Source organism: Sciurus carolinensis, chromosome 12 (genome assembly GCF_902686445.1).
Source record: "Sciurus carolinensis chromosome 12, mSciCar1.2, whole genome shotgun sequence".
In the NCBI taxonomy this organism is placed as follows: domain Eukaryota; kingdom Metazoa; phylum Chordata; class Mammalia; order Rodentia; family Sciuridae; genus Sciurus; species Sciurus carolinensis.
Genome location: NC_062224.1, coordinates 84,466,479 through 84,486,028, shown reverse-complemented (window position 1 = coordinate 84,486,028; position 19,550 = coordinate 84,466,479). Strand labels below are relative to the sequence as shown.

General features: G+C 55.5%; 2 protein-coding genes across 4 annotated transcripts in view; one reads left to right on the top strand and one right to left on the bottom strand.

Annotated features, from left to right (window-relative positions):
- Adora1 (adenosine A1 receptor) overlaps positions 1 to 9,585 on the top strand; it is a 32,115-nt gene extending 22,530 nt beyond the window's left edge. For all 3 annotated transcript variants that reach the window (XM_047521782.1, XM_047521781.1, XM_047521783.1), the window contains one exon: positions 7,524 to 9,585. In XM_047521782.1, the coding sequence (XP_047377738.1) occupies positions 7,524 to 8,163 (640 nt within the window). In that variant the 3' untranslated portion in view covers positions 8,164 to 9,585. The remainder of the gene's footprint in view (positions 1 to 7,523) is intronic.
- Positions 9,586 to 9,937: 352 nt separating this feature from the next.
- On the bottom strand, positions 9,938 to 17,722 carry Mybph (myosin binding protein H). Its single transcript, XM_047521325.1, has 11 exons — positions 17,421 to 17,722; positions 17,194 to 17,328; positions 16,367 to 16,534; positions 13,887 to 13,975; positions 13,319 to 13,514; positions 13,006 to 13,145; positions 12,282 to 12,441; positions 11,284 to 11,420; positions 10,975 to 11,161; positions 10,676 to 10,726; positions 9,938 to 10,209 (listed from the first exon to the last, which is right to left on the bottom strand). The coding sequence occupies exons 1-10, from the start codon at positions 17,632 to 17,634 to the stop codon at positions 10,710 to 10,712; spliced, it is 1,443 nt and encodes a 480-aa protein (XP_047377281.1). The 5' UTR covers positions 17,635 to 17,722; the 3' UTR covers positions 9,938 to 10,209; positions 10,676 to 10,709.
- Between the last annotated feature and the right edge of the window lie 1,828 nt (positions 17,723 to 19,550).

Genomic DNA, 19,550 nt, shown 5'->3' with positions numbered 1-19,550 from the left:
CCAGCCTCATCCTGAGAGCTGGAGGGAACCAAATCTTGGAGCAGAAAGTGGCTGGCAGTGCTGAGGTCTGGGTCCAATTCTTGAATTTACTGTGCAGGTCAGATACCCTCCTCGAGGACCACCCTTCACCCAGATGTGGGGACTGTACCTGGCCCAGGGGAAGGAGCTAGTTGCATTTCAACATTACCTAGGCCTCTCTCTCTTGACTCTGCTGCACTGGAACATTCTAATATGTCCTGGACCATGCGAAAGGAATGGGGTCATAGGCTATCATACTTGGAAAATGTGCCTTCCCCAAATTTGAGGCCCCTCTCCCTATGCCCTGTCCCCAGCGGCAGCCTCCTTTGGATCAGAACCACTCAGCAAACCCAAACCTGTTTTTGTCAGGTGGCACAGCACAATCGGAAAGGAGAGATGCTTGACTCCAAGGTACACAGGTCTGTGGCAGAACTCAGGACCTTCCTGTATGATTTTTGAGTCTGGGGTTTGTTGGTGACTGCTGGAAACTTGTGTTACTGCCTGTGTCACTTGACTTTCAGGCTGGGCCTCCCCTATCAGACCTGGAGTTCCTTTGGGGTGGAACATCTTCTTTTTACCCCCGGTACCCAGAGAGGGGATCTGAATGTGAAGGAGGGTGGGGAGGGGAGGTTGCTCAGAACAGAGGCCATTTTGGAATCACATACATGAACTTAATTATCTTTCCCACCAGGCTGTGGGGTGTGCCCTCAGCAAGTGACCAGGAGCTATTTCCAAGGCCCATTACATTAATGACCTAATCAGTTTATCCAGCTCTTTTCTTTCAAGGGATTCAGAATCACCCCCCTTCTCTGGCCCTGTGGGCTTGCCCTGGCCACATTGGCCTGACCCTTCTTTGGGGATCGGTGGACACTGAAGTTCAAGATGGTGGATGACGTCACAGGGCTAGGAGCGAGCAGGGTTCTTAGGCCCCAGACATCCTGCCCCCTCCCCTGGGCCCCTGAGCCAGACTCCCCTGGGGAACGTTACTATTAAACATTTGGCCCCTGGAGTGTGCCGAGCGCCTTTGATTGTATCTGGTTTCCTGTTCTCCTTTGGGAGGAAGAATTTCTCTGCAGGAAGTAGTTTAATAGTCTGAAAGCCTTACTTCCCCAGTCTTGAGATCCAAGTCTACAGTTTCAAGTGGCTGAGATCCTTGATAAGAAGAGAGGCAGGAAGGAGGGGGACCAGAGCTATGTGACACACTGCTCCCTCTCCACCAAGGGCGAGGGAAAGGAAGATGGAGGATCTAGCCTCTGACTACCCAGACTGCAGGACTGCAGGAGGATCAAGACCCTTGGCCCCGCCCAGGACCTGGATGAAGAGCCCATGATGGCAAACAGTGGCTGCCAGGCCTGAGGCCCCTGCCCTGGTCTCAGCAGCAATCATCAGCGATCATCTCCCCTGCTCTCTAACTGACCACCTCTCCTTTTCACACTGCCTATTCCCTTTCTCTCCTCTGCATCTAAGGGGTTGGTCACCTTGCTCACACCTCTGGCAGCGAGGTCTTTGGACAACTGGGCTCAATTCTTTCTGCTGTGACTTCACTCCTGAACTGCCAGGGTCAAACCAGGAACACAGAGATCATTTTAGATGTTCACAGCTTTGATGCCAGGAACTGGTTGCAGCGGATGGAGCAGCTGAGACACCAAATTGGGCAGGGAGGTAACGCAGAGCTTGGCACCAACAGGAAGCTTCCCCTGGGCTGAAGGACAAAAGGAGGGGTGTTGTTCCTGGAGCCTGGAGGCTGCAGTTGGCTGGGGGAAGCTGGACCCATGGTGGGCCTGTCTGATGGGAGGCCAAGTTGCGGCTGGGACAGAGAGGGGTCCTTCCCATCCCTCCCTGTCCTCCAGTGCGTCAGTATTTCCCACGGACTCAGCTGACCCATACGCTTGGGAAGTGCACCTGCAGGGCTCAGCCCTTCCATGACACAGAGCAGGGCAGAGCTAGGAGGGAAAGCTGAGGGCAGACAGCTTCAGGGCCAGCTTGCTCCAGCCTTGTTTGAGACACCGTGGTTCCTCTCACCTTCCTCTGACTGGCTCCTTTCAATCCTTCTTTCACTCTACCAAAGCAAATCCAGTAAGACCCCCTTTCCCATGCCCACCCTTCCCCATTGCACCCTCCTCTTCTCCCAGTCAAATGCCTCTTCACCAGCCTGGCTCCTTTGATTACATTCATCTTCTGATGTCCTTGTGAGCTTTTCTTGTTCTAAGGAAGCTTATTGCTCATGTCCTCAGAGTCGGCCTAAAAATCAGTCCCCAGTGGTGTCCAGGAAGAGCCCTCCTCTGAGGCTGTGGGCAGGGAGAGGCTGCCCCTTTGCGCATAGTTGGGCCTCGAATGGAAGTGATCTCATTCATGAAAGGGGACTATTCATGAGGCAAAGGACCAATGAGGAGCTGGGCCAGTCTCATTACTGCTGGGATTTAGCTGGACATGGAGACATGGCTTCTCTGGGCGGCAGGCTGGAAGACTGGGGGAGCCTCTGCCCGTCGTTCCACATGCAGGGCAATGCTGGGGCTCAGAGCTGCCTTGGACATGTCGGTGGTTGGCTGGTGGACTGGTGGCACTTGTATGTACACTCTCAGCAGAGGTCCCCATCACTGCAGCCGTAGGTCACAGGACCTAAGTAGGGGACCAGTAGTTGTCTGATTCAGCGTCAGATCCCCTGCAGCTCCCAGCAGAGTGGGGAATACTTGAGGGAATGAGTCTCCTCATCCAGGACACTGTCATTGCCTCCAGGGTCTCGCTGGCCAACTCCAATTAAGCACCTACCGTTTAGTCCTTATCTCTGACTCTCTGAGATGTGTCACATGGTAGAACCTCAGTCAGTCATTTCTGAATAAATGGATGTTTGGATTCATTAATCCATTTTTACAAGTATTTATTCATTCAACAAATAGCTGCTGGGGATGCAGGATTGATTATGCAAAATAAAGACTCTGTCCTAATGGAGCTTTTACACTCTACTGGAGAGAAACAGATACAAAGGCATCAATGCACATATGGAGAGCCAGAAAGTGAGATCATCCCTATCAGGAAAATTAAACATGGCATGAAGCCATAGGATGACGGGGACCAGTTTTGCAGGGTGGTCTGGAAACTCTGAGGAGGTGGCATCTGAGCTGAGACCTGAGTGAGGGGAGAATTAGCTTCTCAGACACCTTAGGAGATGAACAGGAAGTGCCAAGGTCCTGGGCGGGGAGATGGCCCCATCTGCACACCCAGGGGTGTCTGCTTCGGGGTGTGGAGTCCCCCGGGTGTGCAGTGGGGTTCAGCACAAGGGGATGGGGGGCAGGGAGACTCGATTAGTGTCAGGATAAAAACCCCAGATGACTTGGTTCTTTGCCTCTCCCAGGCGTTCACACTCAGAGCAGGTCTTGTTTGTCTTGATCCCAAATATGTTCCCAAGCCACACCCTTCTCCCCACTGTCCATCGCTGGCCACTGGGGCTCCTTGCCCGTGTCTCCTGCCTGGATGGCTAAAATGAACCTGCATTGGTTTTCTTGCTTCTCCTCATTTCCTGCTACCACACATTCTCCACAGGCACCTTGAGTTTTCTTTTTAAAGCAGAAGTTAGATTACATTCCTCCTTTGTTGAAAACAGCTTTCCCCTGCACTCAGAACCTTTTCTGTGGCCCTAGGTGACCATCCCTGCCCAGGTCTCTGGCTGAGACGGCCTCTGTCTTGCCCTCACTCCTAAGGCTTGTCCACACCAGCCCTCTCTTCCTTCCTCAGCACCTTTACCTGGCAAAGACTTCTGCCTGGAAGGCTCTGCCCCAGCTCTCTGCCCGGCTGCTTGTTGGTGATCATTTAGCTCCCGGCTCTTGTCTTCTTCTCGAGAGGCGGCCCTGCTCACCCAGCCCAAGTCGGCGGCACACCCTGCCCATCACTCACTCTCCAGCGCCCTGTGGAGTCACTTGATAGATCTTTCCACTCTGGAATGTTCTGGTGCGTCTGTTTGCATGTCTGTTGTCTGTCTCTCTGCCTTCAGAACAGGTACTTCATGAGAACCTGTTCTCTTCTGTTTTCCCAAACCCTCACACCGAGTCCCTGGACCTGAAAGGTGCTTAAGGAGTATTGGTTTAATGAATGAAAGGGAGAGAGAGCCCAATCCTCCTGGTTGCCCCAGTGGGAATAAGACAGCCAACTAAACACCTGGGCAGGGAGAGCGCCTGATGGTTTTGAGGGAGGAGGGAGTCTGCTGAGCAGGGTATGGTGGCATCCTCAGAACTACCTAGTCCAGGAGGTTTCTGAGATCAGGCCCTAAAGGGTTTTGCCTTCCCACCCTCACCCCAGCTCCCTTCCTCTGCTCTGGGCCTCCACACTGCAAACCAACCTCCTCCTCCATCTTCCAAAGAGGCAGAGCTGACTCCGTATGGGTTTGGGACATGGACACACCTCAGTCTTAGAAATCCCATCTGCTTCTTGCTGACTGAGAAGACTTGGCCATGCTTCCCAGTGCCTCGGAGCCTCAGCTGCTGCTTCTGGGCTGTGCTGTCTGTGAAATCATGTCTGCACGGTCCAGGCCCAGCACACAGAAAGCAGCAAGAAATGTTCCCTCTTCTTGGCGTGTTATTGATACCTATCGACTAAGTCTTGTCTTTCAGTCCCAGAAACTCCCTTCTCTCGCGGCAGCCCTGCCAGAGTCCAGGGAAGAAGCAGTGACTCTGCTCTGTCCCATTAGGACACAGATCCCTAGACCTCATCACTGAGCGTTTCAACTGTAAGCTTCCACCCCTTTCCTCGGCGGTCCTTCTATGCGGGGTCTCTGCCACCCTGTTGCTCCAGATGCCCAGCTTTTCATGTTACCCTCAGTAAGAAGACACCCACTCATTCATCCTATGGTGTTATCTTGGCTTTTTAAAAATACACATGGAGGGACTGGGTTGTGGCTCAGTGGCAGAGCACTTGCCTAGCACAGCGAGGCACTGGGTTCAATCCTCAGCACCACATAAAAACAAATAAATAAAATAAAGTAAAAAAAGAGTTGTTTATAGGAGGGGGGAGGTGCCATTTAAAAAAAATACAGAGGGAGAGAGCAAGTCTTCACCTAAAGGCACATCTCATAATAGTGGGACTCTGCACCCAGAGTGAGACACTGGAGACAGTGGGCTTGCCTTGGATCTTTCTCTCACAGCTTTGAGGAGCTATCTGCCCTGCTGGCCTGAGGACAGACCCCACTTGGTGTTTTCCTGTCCCATGGTCTGAGACTGCACACTCCTGAGGCGACCATCTCTCTGGTTGGTTCCCCGCACAGCACCTGGGACGGTGAGGGCTTGGGCCTCACTGGGGAGGGACCTCCCCAAGCAGCCCCTGTGAGAGCTGGCCCCACTGCAGCCAAGGTCCTGGGCTCAGCCTTTCCCACCAAGGAGAAAATAGCAAGAAAAACAGATGAGAACTGATACCCTGTGCTGCAGGGTCGGCTGGGACCTGTTCCTGGAGGAGCCCCAGGAAAGCTTTAACCCCGGGGGCTCTGAGCAGTCGGGAAGGATGAGGCATGGGGGGTGCACGTCACTAGCTAGAAGTGGCTGCCTCCCTCCCCTAATCTGGACACCTCCCTCTCTCCATAGGTCAACATTGAGATCACCTGGTCCACCCCATCGCTCAGTGGTATTTACCTTCAGCAGGGTCCAGTAATTCTCATTTTACACCTCTTAGGCAAGGAATATTCTGAATCTGTCCATCATCTGTATCAGAATGACCCACGGTCGGCCTGGACCCTGAAGGAGAGCTGGGCTTGGAGTCAGGAGCCCTGGGCGAGTGGAGCTTTTAATCTGTTCCACGGGTATCCATTACCTGCTGGGCTCACGGCACGCAGGTTACTGGGCTCACCTGAGCTACGACTGTGAAAGGGCTCCATAAACAATAAATGTATGCAAACCACAGATGTGATGGGGACAGGACCTCTGGCCCCACCCTTGCAAAGTCTCACCCTGGGGGCCTGGCCCTACATTCAGCCAGGGTACAGACAAGACAATGTCCCACAGAATAGTCTCTGTTCCTTTGATCTTTACCCAGAGACTCATGCTCAGAACTTCTTTCAGTTGACCTGGGAGGACAGGCGGGGAACACTGAGGTCATCAGGAGCAGACCTGAGTCAGGTGTTTTGCAGTACTCAGGCTGAGCTTGCTGAGCACCTAGACACTGGAGTTTCCCAGTTGTGCATTTGTCTAGGAGCTCAGAAGGGTAAGAACTCAGGCTGAGGAATATTAGCCAGATGTTCACAGACATTTGCACACGTATCATCTCATTTCCTCCCCTCCCTCTGAAGTAGGTCTCACTGTACAAAGGAGGAATTGAGGTAGCACGCTGCAGACCTGGGGCCCACACCGGGGGCTTCTGATCCAGTGTCTGCCCCAGGCCTGGCCATTCTCTTGAGGATTCAAGGAGGAGGGAATGGGATTCCCTTACTGCAAGGGAGTGAGGCATAAGTGAATTCATCAGCTAAGACCCCTAGGTGGTTTTGGGACACGAGGATCCTAGGATCAGAGTAGGGAAGGGGCAGTGCTCCAAAGCTGGTGGAGTCGTCTAGGGTCCGCAGTTTCCCATTGGAATGTTGCAGAGATCAGATATCAAGTCCCAAAAGTCCCTTCTAGTGTTTATTTTCTAGATGGGGCAGGGAGGAGGCATCTGGCTCTCTTGCTCTCCTAATGGTCCCTCTTCCCATCTCCAGAGCCCGCACGGAGCTGGTGGGCCTTAGCACATAATAAGAGATCTAGAAGAACTGCCCAGGGTGAGAGGGCAATCATCCCAAGAAGGGGAAAGCTGCAGATTTTGCAGGCACAGGACAGGAGACAGTCAGAGGTCCCCCTCCTGCCCCAGATCTCAGGAGCTGTTTACGTACTTAGGAGGGCACTCCATCCCTCTCAGAGGCTGCACTGGAAAATAACAACTGGGCAACTGCTACTGCTCAGCCAGGTCCTCGGCACAGAGCTGGGCGGGCCCCGGCCCTTGGCACTGGTTCCAAGGCCAGTGTGCGGGCAGAGGATATGATGGCTGGCTGCTGGCTGGGATGGTTTAGAGGCAAGTGGGGGCCCCGGAGAAATTCCAACCCTTGACCTCAGCGTGGGTTCGGGGAGGGGCCATCACCTCTGTCTTCACGTGTCACCCAGATGTTTTTCATCTTCTGTGAGTCACAATGTGAGAAAGGTTGGAAAGCGCTGTCCCTCAACATCATCCTATTGGTTTCCTTTAAGGGACCTGTCATGATCTGTAGTTGTCTTATTTATTTGGTCATTCTCTTAGAACTCCTAAAAGAGGTCCTCGGTTATTTTTTTGTTATTATTTTTATCATTAATCAGAATTCCCTCCTTCTGCAGGAGAAACAAGCCAGTGCATTGCAAACTTTGCCCTGAATTTTAGATACTGAAGACTCAGCCCTCGGGCAAAAAGATCCAACCCTCTTCTCTCTCTCTGGACCCTCCTCTAGGAGCTAGGCGAGCCTCAGAGGGACCTTCATGGCAGCTAGGAAGCAGTTCCTCACACCCTGCCCTCCTCCTCTCTCACAGGTACAAGACGGTGGTGACCCCACGGAGGGCAGCAGTGGCCATTGCTGGCTGCTGGATTCTCTCCCTCGTGGTTGGCCTGACACCTATGTTCGGCTGGAACAACCTGCATGAGGTGGAGCGGGCCTGGGTGGCCAACGGCAGTGTCGGGGAGCCCGTGATCAAGTGTGAGTTTGAGAAGGTGATTAGCATGGAGTACATGGTCTACTTCAACTTCTTTGTCTGGGTGCTGCCTCCACTGCTCCTCATGGTCCTCATCTACCTGGAGGTCTTCTACCTGATCCGCAAGCAACTCAGCAAGAAAGTGTCAGCCTCCTCCGGCGACCCGCAGAAGTACTATGGGAAGGAGCTGAAGATTGCCAAGTCACTGGCCCTCATCCTCTTTCTCTTTGCCCTCAGCTGGCTGCCCCTGCACATCCTGAACTGCATCACCCTCTTCTGTCCCACCTGCCACAAACCCAGCCTCCTCATCTACATCGCCATCTTCCTCACTCACGGCAATTCAGCCATGAACCCCATCGTCTATGCCTTCCGCATCCAGAAGTTCCGGGTCACCTTCCTGAAGATCTGGAATGACCACTTCCGCTGCCGGCCGGAACCCGCCATTGACGAGGACCTCCCTGAAGAGAAGGCCGATGACTAGCTCTGCCCTCTGCTCCCACCAGCCCACACCCAGTGGGGTCTGGGTCTAGCCCTCACCTCCCCCCTGTCCCACTGGTCTTCCTGAGCCCTTCCCCAGCTGGGCTGTGGGCTGTGGCCGCGGGGAGGATCTGAAGAGATGCCCATGGAGCAGGGGCCCCTCCACAGGGAGTGAGCTGCCCTGAACCTCAGGGTCCTGGCCGAGGTTTGGGAGGGCAGCCCAAAGGAAAGATCCTGGTGCCCTGAGGACAGAGAAAAGTGTCTTGAGCGCCCCCTGCCTGATATCCCATGAGCCGTCTGGCTGAGCAGGTCCTTGGGGCCCACTGTGGAGGAACCCGGGGGCCGAGATAGAAAGCTCTGGCTCCTTCAGTGAGAGAGAGGAATCTACTGGTCTTAGGTGTTGGTGGCATGTCCGGGACCAAGCTTGAGGATAGGAGAGAATCCCCTCTGAGATGGAGATAAGGAGAGCAATAGGGGATGTCCTGGCCTACTTTCCTGTTCTGTAGGAGAAGGTGACCAGGAGCAGCTAAGGAGCAGGAATCAAGGAGCCTCAATCTCTGCCTCCTAAGATTCTGTGCCTGCCATGCTGGGCACCAGGGCTCCTGTTCTCTTTGCCTTGGGAAAACCAGGATTATACTTGGAAGAGGCAGAAAGAAGGGGTCCAGAAATCATGTCTCACATTTGTTTTATTCTCCGCTGGCAGCCCTTTTGGACCCTCAGAGGGGCCTCTGAAGCCTGTTGAGTGTGGTATGGTAGGTGCTGGCTATGGGCAGCCACCAGGTGGCAGTACTGAGCCCTCCTTCTTGCCCAGAGCTTCCCAGGAACCTGAATTTGTAACTTCCCATCATCTGGGCCACCAAGTTCCAATGGCCCTTAATGACAGATCTGGACCCTCCTAGGTGACACCATCTCTGCTGCTTCTGGGCCCAATAAAGAGAAGAATCCCAGACACACCACTCTTTGGAGCATTCTGCCTGTCTAGGGAGGATGTGAGCAAAGCATCTCAGGGGGCCCAAGGCTGATTGGGCACTCCTGGGGCAGCATGTCGCAGGCTGGAACAGGCCAGAGGAGACCACCGTCTTGAGAGGCCTCTAGGGAGGGCCTCTCAAGGCCCTATTTAAAGGGCTGGCCTTTAAATATCCCAGTGTTCAACTCAGTTTTCAGGGACTTTGGAAGCTGGGTTGCAGATAGAGTCCATGCCTTTAGGGGTCTGGGGAAGGAGGACTGACTCACCCCCTACCAAGCCTGGAGCCCCTGGATGGAGGGTGGGTTGGAGGGGTGGTGGTTGTCAAGTTGACAGGTTCTAAGTGTGAATGTGGACTCCAGACCCTTCCTCTGTTGAAGGTGGGGTGTCCCTGGCTCCCAAGGGAGGCCAATGTGACTAATAAAAAACTGTGAATCCTCAAGGAGAGCCCACTGCTGGCACCCACCCCCACCACTGTCAGGGGACAACAAGACAGACTTAGTGGTAAAGGCACAACAATGGGGGATGGGGGAGACGCTGGGAGAGGGGCTATGGGGGCTGTGGGGGCTGTGGAGGCGTCAGAGCAAGCAGGGTTCCAGAGAAGGTGTGTCTGTTGCTATAGTGACTTACTTGGGGTAGCAAGCCCTGAATCACAAAGCGAGATCCGGATCATTCACATGTCCAGAAAATGCCATGTGACATTTTGAGACCCTTGCTGCTGGCTCCTCCTTCACAGTGGTGGATCCCCCAGCTCATGGGGACACAGTGCCTCTCCCTTCGGGATGACGCTCACTGCCACAGAGGCCACAAACCGCAACATCATCACGCCTTTATTTGAGTGCTTTTTACTCAGGGCACAACTCTGCAGGGCACTCCAATCTCCGTTCCTTTCTGGCCCCCTGGTGCCCAGATTGCCTGACCTGGGGCCTGCCAGGCCCTCTCCTGAGTGCTGGACTCCAGCCTCTGGGGACAGGAGGTTGTCAGGTAGGGGCAGTTCCATCAGTTGTTGCTATGGCAATGCAGGTCTTGAGTATCTGCCAAGCTAGAATTTGGGCCTGGGGGCTGGACCCCTCAGGCCTGCAGGACCTGGCAGAGAACAGGCTTCTGAGCCGCCACGGTAGGAAGCAGAGGTCAGCTGCAGAGCTGCAGATGGGAATGTGGGAGCAGCACCTCTTCCCTTCCTAGGCCAAGCTCCCTCCTGCCCCAGGGCCGAACTCTACCCATCATAGTTCTAGATAGTTCCTTACTTATCCAGAGCTTTAGAGCCGACGGGGGCTGTTGTCCCCACTTTTATGTTAAGGAAACAGACCCAAAGAGAATGCCCCTGCTTGTCGCTTGGAGCCAGGGTCAGACCCCTATCCAACCACCTACCACATCACCCCTTGCAGGCCTCACAACATCATGGGGCCCTGCAATGCCATTTCACGTCCCTGGGCATGCACGATAGTTGCCTGTGACTGCAGAGTCGTTCCCATAGCTGGTGTCTGCCTTCCCTTCCCACCCCCAGCCCCCAGCCCCCAGAGATAGCAGAGGGAGTGGGTCCAGTCGTTACCTGTCTCCTCATACCAGTCTCCTCCCATTGCTCTTCAGTGTGTGGCTGAGGCTGGAAGAGATCCTGCAGGTTAGAGCTTAGGGGAGGAGGAGAGGGACCTGAGAGGTTCAAGGTCACATGTTCCTCTCCATTGGGCCATCTTCCCCCTTGGAAGTTCATTCAGAAGGCCTGATCTGGATCCTTACTACCCGCTTCTCTCCTTTAATTTTCAGTGCTCAGTGGCATCCAGTCCAGCTCCAAAAAGGGAACGTCTCCTATTGTCCCATCCATGGCATGGTCCCCAGAGAGCACACTCTCACCTTTGACCTCCAGCCGGCAATCCACAGATGCCTCCCCCAGCACGTTGATGGCCTTGCAGGTGTAGACCCCGGAATCAAAGGGGCTGGGTTTCCGGATCTCCAGGGTGCAAACCCCTTGCTCAGAGAGGGCACGGTATTTGGGATCGCCCCGCAGGTCCATTTTGTTTTTCATCCAGATGATCTTGGGCTGGGTGGCACAATCAGAAGAGAGCGGGAAGGATGTTCTCAAAGGGCCATTCTCGGGCCCACGGGGAGATGCTTGGATCTCCCAGCACCGCGCTCCCCTCCCGCCAGCCCAGGGCCCCTCACCTTGGGCGATGCCCTGACGCTGCAGAACAGCTGAGTGCTGTAGCCAGGGGTGGAGGTGTGGTCAGCCAGGGGCTGGGTGAACGAGGGGGCTTCCGAGAAGTCTCGCTCAATAAACCCTTTAGGTTTGGCAGCAATATCTGAGTTCGAGGGAGAATTCGAGGTTACAGATGTGGAGAAGAACACATCAGGTTGACTTCGTTCAGGATTTTTGAGAAGCAAGGCCTGGCCAATTTGTGGGAGCTTAGGGGAGGAATGTCAAAGAAGCTGAGGAAAGACAAGAGGGAGTCGGGTGGGCCGGGGTGGTGAGCAGAGCAGCAAAACAGCGCAGGTGAGCCGATCTCAGCAGAAGGTGGAGGCCAGCGACACGGCCACCATGCTTCATTTCTCTCTGTCTTTGGAGACCTGACTGGCTTTCCTTTTTTAAACAGAAATTTTTTCCTAATTTTGTGCAGGTCAGGCTGGTGTTAACAAGACTGGGTCTTCCAGAGCCCACACACACTCTGGGGGGGGACAGGCCTTGGACATAGAGCACGATAGGGAGAAGGGCCTGGAGTTTAGCATTTGACCCGAAAGGGTCAGGCGCCTGGTGGAGATGGTAAATGCTCTAGCTCTCTCATCCCTCTGGGTGATGTTCCCTTTGGGCCGTGAGCTCACTGCTTTTACAAACTCGCAGGAGTCTATAGATCACACACCTGTTGGCCTTCGGGGTAGGTCCCTTGGGGCACTGTGCGTGAGACCTAATGACTGCTGCGAAGTTGGCAGCCACACTCATCTTTAAAACAAGTCCACAGCCTGCCAAGGGGCGCTGCTTATTGCAGGGGTTTGCTTTATTGCCATTTTGTTGTGCACACTCACACAGCGGTGGAGTGGAAGGAGGGCAGAGAATGTTCCAGGGAACAGGCACCCAGGAGAAGTCCAGAGGGAGGGATGCAGGGACACAGAGAAAGAGGTAGAGACGGAAAGATTCTGGCCTGGTTTCTGGCCTGGGCCAAACCTACCTTCCTTCCGGATGTGCGCAAGCTCCTTGGTGGAGGTGGCTGAGTCGCTGAGGCCACACAGGTTTTCTGAGAAGACCCGGAAGTAGTACGAGTTGCCCACGATGAGGTGGGAGATGGTGCAGGTGGTTGGGTGATAGCGCTCCAGCACTGTGAACCATTGCTGTGGGGACCCGGCGCCATCACTCACCTCTCACCCTCGTCCTCGCCCTCCCTGCTGACCCTGAAGCTCCCTCCCCAGGAGGGTTCATTCTATGTCCCCAACCCAGGGAGGTTAAACCACCCAGCTTTGGGCCTGAAGGACTTTGAAGTGGGAGAAGGGGTACCTGGGTCACTCAAGTGAACTCTCTGGGACCTTAGAAAATTCTAGAGCCTTTCTACTCAAGGTGTAACTGGCAGATGTGCAACCTCAGCATCACCTGGGGACTTCAGGATTCAGTCCCAGCCAGGATCTACTGAATCTGAGTCTGCATCTTAGCAAAGTTCCTAGGGAATTGACATGCATGGTAAGGTTCCAGAAATACAGCTCCAGAGTTTGAAAGGCCTCAGACAGCCCAGGCCGGCCCTCCTTGCAGGCTTCAGGAGCAAGAATCTTGTCAAAGGTCACATAGGGAGTCAGTTAGCAGTCACTGCACTGGAACTGAACCCAAGACTCTTGGTGGGATGGGCCTTCACAGCCCCCGTAGCCCCTTCCTCCCCGGCCCCGCTCTGCCCCAGCAGGCCTCACCCCTGTCTTTTTGTCTGCCTTCTGCACCGTGTAGCCCAGGAGCTCTGTGTTGCCCGTGTCCTGGGGTGGTGTCCACTCAAGGGCAGCATTGCAACCCCAGACGTCCAGTAACCTGATGCTGCTGGGGGGCCCAGGCTTCTCTGCAGGACCACAGTGGAAGGGAAGTGAGTGTGAGACTGGGCCTTCCATGAAGTCTCCGTTTAAACCCAAGATTTAACTCCTGCCATGCTCCCTTAGCCTGCCCCCACCAGCTGGCAGCTCTGTCGGGGTTCTGGGTCCCTGAGGACCAGTCCTGTCTCCCCTGGCTCCTTACCGATCACCAGGATGTCGATGGCCGCTTTGGCCTCCAGGCCTTCCAGCCTCACAGTGAGCTCATAGCGGCCTGAGTCAGAGCGCTGGGCTGAGCGGATGAAGAGGATGGAGTCCTGGTCCCCACTGCGAATGTTTACCCGCTTGCTGTCCAAGGCGTGGCCATTGTGTGTCCATGAGGCCTGAGGCTTGGGCTTCCCCTACGGGAGGGAGCCCTCAGGGTGAGTGCAGGTTGGTGCTGGCAGCCCCACCCCTCCAACTCTGGAGCTGTGCCTGGGAGACCTGCCCTGTGGCCCTTCTCAGGAGGGGCGGTAGGGGCTGGAGCCATAGGTGCTGCCCAGTCATGTCCTCCAGGTGTCCCGCCTGCACTGGGGACCCACCTGCCAGTCCACAGGCTGGAGGAGCACAACTGAGTCATGGGCGTGATCAAGGAAGGACGAGGCCTTCTTGGTGGATCCCAGGCAGACCCCTAGGGAGACCCGGACTTTCCTGGGCTTCCTCTGAGCCCCGTCAGACCTGGCTGGGAGTCTGGTTTCCACCCAGACTCTCCCTCTAGGTAGAGGCACACCCACCTGGAAGGGGATTTGAAGGTTGACCGACTCTCCCACCTGGCGGATGTAAGTCTGACGAAGATGGCGGGGGACACGGATCTTGGGGGGCTCTACATGAAAGCAAGGGTCTAGACTTAGCATAATAGTGGGATAGCTGGATGGGGGCTTCTGAGGCAGGGGTAGGGGACAGCTAGTTCTGGCCAGGTGCCTGACTTGCCTGGGTAAAGCTCTTACTTGTGAGATTGTGGGGCTCGAATCCCTTAAGGCCCTTGGGGAGCTGAAAGCCGGGAAGTTCCAGGGAGGTCAGGGCCCCGGTGGTGTGAACTGGTAAGCATCCCCGGCACTCTCTTGGCGCCTTGACCCTGCCAGGCTGGGATTTGCCCTGCAGCCCAAGCACGCTCAGGCTCCAGATGGGCCCTGCTGGCTCTCTGGCTCCCCCTGGAGGGCAGCGGGCGCTGCACCTGTCGGACTGTTCTCCCAGGGCGGGAGGCAGTCTTCCCGCTCACCCTGCGCCCCACCCAGCCTGGGACTTTCAGAGAAGCCCTCCTGAAACTTCCTTATGCTCAGTCCTTGGCCTCCTAACCCCACCTGGAGGACTAGGGTCTTCCCTGCCTAAACGAGGCCAGAGAAGGTACACTCCCTTCTCTCTCTGTCGCCTCTCCCAATCTTTTAATCTCATGGTTGGAAAAGTCCTTCCTGAAGTCCTACCTCAGCCCCTGCTACGGTTGGAAACCACCTTCCTAACCTTCATCTAATCAGGTGCAACCACTGGAGTCACTGGGCATTCCAAGGGAAGCTGACACAGTCGCCATCCTTGTCCCTGGGGGTGGGTTGGGGAGGGGGTGTGTGTGCTGGGGCTGGGACAGAGGCCCCTCAGCAGCAAACAGGTGACAGCAGTTGGTCGGTGGCACGAAGGGTGGCAGAGGAGGAGGAGACAGCGAGAAGGAACACTGTGTCTCCAAGGATTAGCTGAGCGGGCATTTGGCTTGGGAGCATCAGTCTGGAATGCTCCAGGGGCAGCTGCAGGGGGTCAGGAATGCTTGGCAGCTCCAGGTGGCCAAGGAGGGACAGCTGAGCAGCTGAGGATTCTGGACAGGGTCCCCACCCCACCCAGCTCTCACATAAGAAGCCTGGCTGTCCCCCACTTGTCTGTGGCCTTCTCCTCCTTTTCTCTCCAGGAAATTCCCCCCTCTCCCGCCAGAGGAATTTTAATGGAGAAGTAGGGCTGAGTCTGGCTGAGTCTGGCTGGCTCCTTCAACACCAGGCCTCAGAGGCCTCTGAGTCTGAATTCCCTGGGGCCCCGGGGGGAAGGCCGGGACTCCCCCAAGCAGGAGGACTTCCTGGCATCTCGAGGCTAGAGTCAACACAGCTATCCTGTAGCTGCCACTTGGGGCCAAGTCTCACCCAGACTCAAAGGCTGGGAATGTCCTGAGGTTTTGAAAACTACCAGAGAAGTTGCCCTGTGGGATGGTGGGGTATGAATGGTCTCCTGTGAGCATCAGAGTCTGGGACCACCATTGAATAGCTGGGTGACCTCTAGGGAGTCCCTAAGTCCCTTGGGATCTGCTTGGCTGGGATGCATGAACCAAGGCAGCCTGTGGTTCTGAGCTCCCATGTCTCTCACGTCTCAGGGCTGAATATTTCTTTGAATCCAAATTTGACCCCTCCTGTGGCCCTGAGGCCCTTTCCTTCTGAATGCTTCTAGAATGGGGGAGTTCTGCTCCCAGCCTTCACCAGGAACCATTGTCCCCCTGGTGGAAGAACAAGAGAGAAGATAGAGAAGGCCTCAGGCCACCTGTTTGCCTGTGTCTCTCTTCACCCTGGGGCCCTGCACTGTCCCCAGGGACCTGAGATCAGACCAAATGACTCATTGCCATTAACAGACTGAAACCTGATCAGTTCTGGGAGGGCACTGAGGGTAGGACTGAGGCTAATGCACCCTGCAAATAGAAATATTAGCAATGGGGACAGCAGCTGGCCTCCAGGTCCCCAGCGAGGCACTGCCCTTTGGGGATGGAGAAGCTCTCAGAGGTCTTTTGCAGAGTCCCTTCCCTGTCCCATTAGGGCTCTGGGAGAACAGGGGCAGCAGGCTTTCTCTCTGTTCTGGAAACTTTGGGAGAGATCTGGAACCCAGGTCACAGGTAATGGGCAATAAAGGAGCCTTAATGGCCACTGGAGGGCTTAAGATTGACTAGAAGGAAAACAGATGGCCTCTTAGCACCAGGATTCGAGACAGCTGACCCAGGGACCTGAGCTTTCCTTTCTGGACATCAGGAAGCCTCTCCCCAAAGCTTTGGGGTGGGACTACTCAGGGAAATGACTTCTTTGATGTCCCCAGAGGCTCCTGGAAGCTAAGGAGCCCGAAACTTTCTCAGATCAAGATGGCAGGAGCACATGGCTTGCGCACTGAGTGTGGGTGGGGACGTGGCTTTGTGGATCTCACTGCCCGTGGCTTCATTCTCTCTATTAGAGGGGTCTGGGGAGCAAGAGGTGAGGTTTACCAATGATCTCTTGGATGTGCACAGGCTGGTCCAGCACAGCGGGGGGACCAGCCCCCGCGGAGCTCACTGCAGCCACACGCAGGAAGAACTTGTCTCCTAGAGCCAGGTTCCGCAAGGTCTGCTGGGTCACCATCATGGGCCGGGCATTCACAGGTACCCACTCTGAGGCTGGGGGAATGGAGAGCGTGTGAGGTCTTGGCGACACGGTCAAGGCCACCCTTCTCAATGGGGCATCCCTTATCAACGGTGAGCTGGGGACGTTGACCTCCCTCTCCTGGCCTCGTTTTCCTGTTGCTCCCCTTTCCTGAATTCTTCATGTCCAGTGGCATCAAAGACATGGAGAGTTAGACCACTGGAATGGTGGCCATAGATGGGGTTGCTGAAGCCCAGTGAGGGTTAGACACATTTACAAAGTCACACAGCAAGGTAGGGGCAGAGGCAGAGGCCAGGATGAAGATGACTGACGTGGAGAGGAATGGAGGCAGCAGGAATGGCTCCCATCCTGGCCCTCCTCGCCGCCCCTTCCTCTGCCGCCCTCCTCCGAGTTCCCTCTGCTCTCTCCTCGGGCACTGCCCTCTCTGCCTGGCACCTCCCTCCTCACCAGAGCAGTGCTCAGTTCTGTTATCCAGCGGCTCCCTAGAGCGGGAAGGTAAGGCTCCTGAGGCCCCTGAACGTCCCCTGCCTTCAGAGGGCCCCGTTGAAGCTAGAAGGGGGGCGGGGCTAAGGAAACTACTGCTTGTCCTCCTCCCTCGCAGACTGGGACTGGACTTGTCCCTGCTGCCCGCCTGGCCACTGGCCTTTGGCCACTTGCTGGGTTGAGCACTTACCTCCCTCTCTGCAGATCTCCACCACGTAGCCCTGGAGCCCCAGCCTCCCCAGCCTCTCGGGGGGCTCCCAGCTCACAGTCACGGAGCTGCTACTCACGTCCTCCACGGTCAGCAGCAGCGGCGCGCTGGGGACATCTGGGGAGAAGCCAGGATGAGATGAAGAGGCTCACGTCCGTGAGGCCCCAGGCGTGCCTGCCGCCCTCCTCCACCTGCCCGCCTCTGATCACCTTCGCTCGGGGGTGCAGGCTTGGCAGCTGTGGGAGCTGTGGGAGCAGCTGCCTGGGAGGCAGGGTCCTGTGGCTCCGGTGGCTCCTGAGCCTGTTCTTCTTCCTTGGACTCCGGTGCTGCCACTTCTCCAGAAGGCTCTGTGATGGGCACACTGGCAGACTCTGACGCCGTCTCCTTTGGACCAGTGGCCTCAGAGGCCGCCTTTCCTGTCATGGCTTGGCTAGGCGGGGGTGAGGCTGGAGTGTGCAGGGGTCAGCAGTGAAGGGTCTGCGCCTGCAGGGTGTCTGGGACACCTAGGCCCAGGCTTATATAGTCAGGGGCTGGCCCACCCCCAGCCAATGATTCCCAGCTGTGGGGTCAGGTCAGGCAGGGGGACGGGGGGTGGGGTGGGGAGGTGCCCAGGCCAGGAATAGCTCTGGGGGAGGAACCACAGGGCCCCTTGAGGAGCACACTACCTTGCCATCACCCTGTTTGGACCTCACAGCCAGGGTGCCAGTGCCTGGCTAGGGGCAAGCACAGATAGGTGAGCTGGGACGTCGTTAGGACCAGTGCCAGGGGCTGGGGCAATGGGAGACAGCTGCTGTGCAGAGAAGGAAGCCTGGTCAGCTCTGGGAGTCTGGCCTCCATGAGGCCACTTGGCCCTGGGTCTCTTCAGACTGGGGACCAGGGCCCAGACAAGCTTGCTCCAGCCTCCCTGGTGAGCACTCACTCCCAGCTTGGCCCCTGGGGTCCCTTGTGCTATGTGAGATGAGGGCCCTAGAGAGGCAGAGAGTTGAGATGCCCAAGGTGAGGCTGGCTGGGCTTCCAGAAAGAAGGTCCTCCAGCCCTGGGCCTCCAGGAAGAAGGACTGTCTCTGTCCATTTTCTACTGCTCCACAGAACATCACAGAGGGGTAGATTATAAACAATAGGTGCCTCTCTGCTCCCAGTTCTGCAGGCTGGGGCATCCAAGAGCATGGCACCCACATTTGGCGAGGTGCTTTGTGCTGTGTCCTGACATGGCAGAGAGAGGAAATGGGGCCGAACCCATTCTTTTTATCAGGGACCCATTTTGAGATCACTCACCTGCTTCCTGATGATGGCATTGGTCCATTCATGAGGGCAGTGCCCCCGTGGCCTGATCTCCCCACCTCTTAATAAAGACCCCTCCACCTATAATATGACAGGGCAATTGAATCTCATTGTGAGTTTGGAGGAGACTTTCAAACCACAGCGGGGACTAAGCCGCTGGGTTCCTGTCTCTGCTGGGAGGTTGGTAAGGATCCAGCTTCCCTCCCCACGCAGGGCCTCAGTTTCCCATCACCAAGATGGGAGTGGGAAGAGGTTGTGTGCAGACTCGAGGGGACCTGCTGGAGGGGACACTGAAACTTCCAGGCTTGTCAGAACAGGACGTGGGCATGGGCCTGCCCAGTATGGGAAATGAAGCAGGTATGGCCAAATTCTTGGTCACTGATTCAATAAAATGTTGGTTATGATTTAAAATCCAGAAAATGGCATGTGTGAGAGGGGGGCTATAAAAACCTCCATTGCAGCTGGTGGTATAGTTTGGAGCAGCAACTTGGGAAAAAGTGAGACAGTGCCTGGTGATATGGACAACGTGCCTACTTAGTGACCTCGCTGTTCCACTCCTGGAAACGCTCACCCGAGAGCCTAGGAGGCCTGGATGCGAATGTTCACAGCAATGTGATCTTGTAATAATCACAATCTTGGGGGAACAGCAGTCCTTCAGTGGGATAGATAAACCACTGGAGAGCATTCATGCAGTTAAAAAGCAAAATATGGAATCAAATGAGCAAACTTCAGCCTCAAACAATACCACGGCTGGTCTCACAGACCGAATGGTGAGCAAAAGGAGTCAAGTGACAGAAATGGTCTCATCTCATGTGCCACAGGCCACCAAGCCACTTCTTCAAGGTACACTCATAGTGGTGAGCCATGAAAGAAAGCAGGACAAGTTAACATGGAAGTCCAGGTAGTGACGGCCTCTGGGCAGAGGGTTGGATGTGATTGTGGAGGTCGTGGAATGCCATCAAGATTTTGTTTCCTGCTCTTGCTGGTGGTCACATGAGTTTTCAATACGTAGTAACTCTTTAAATTAAATTACGTTGTATGCACTCTCTGGTATGTATG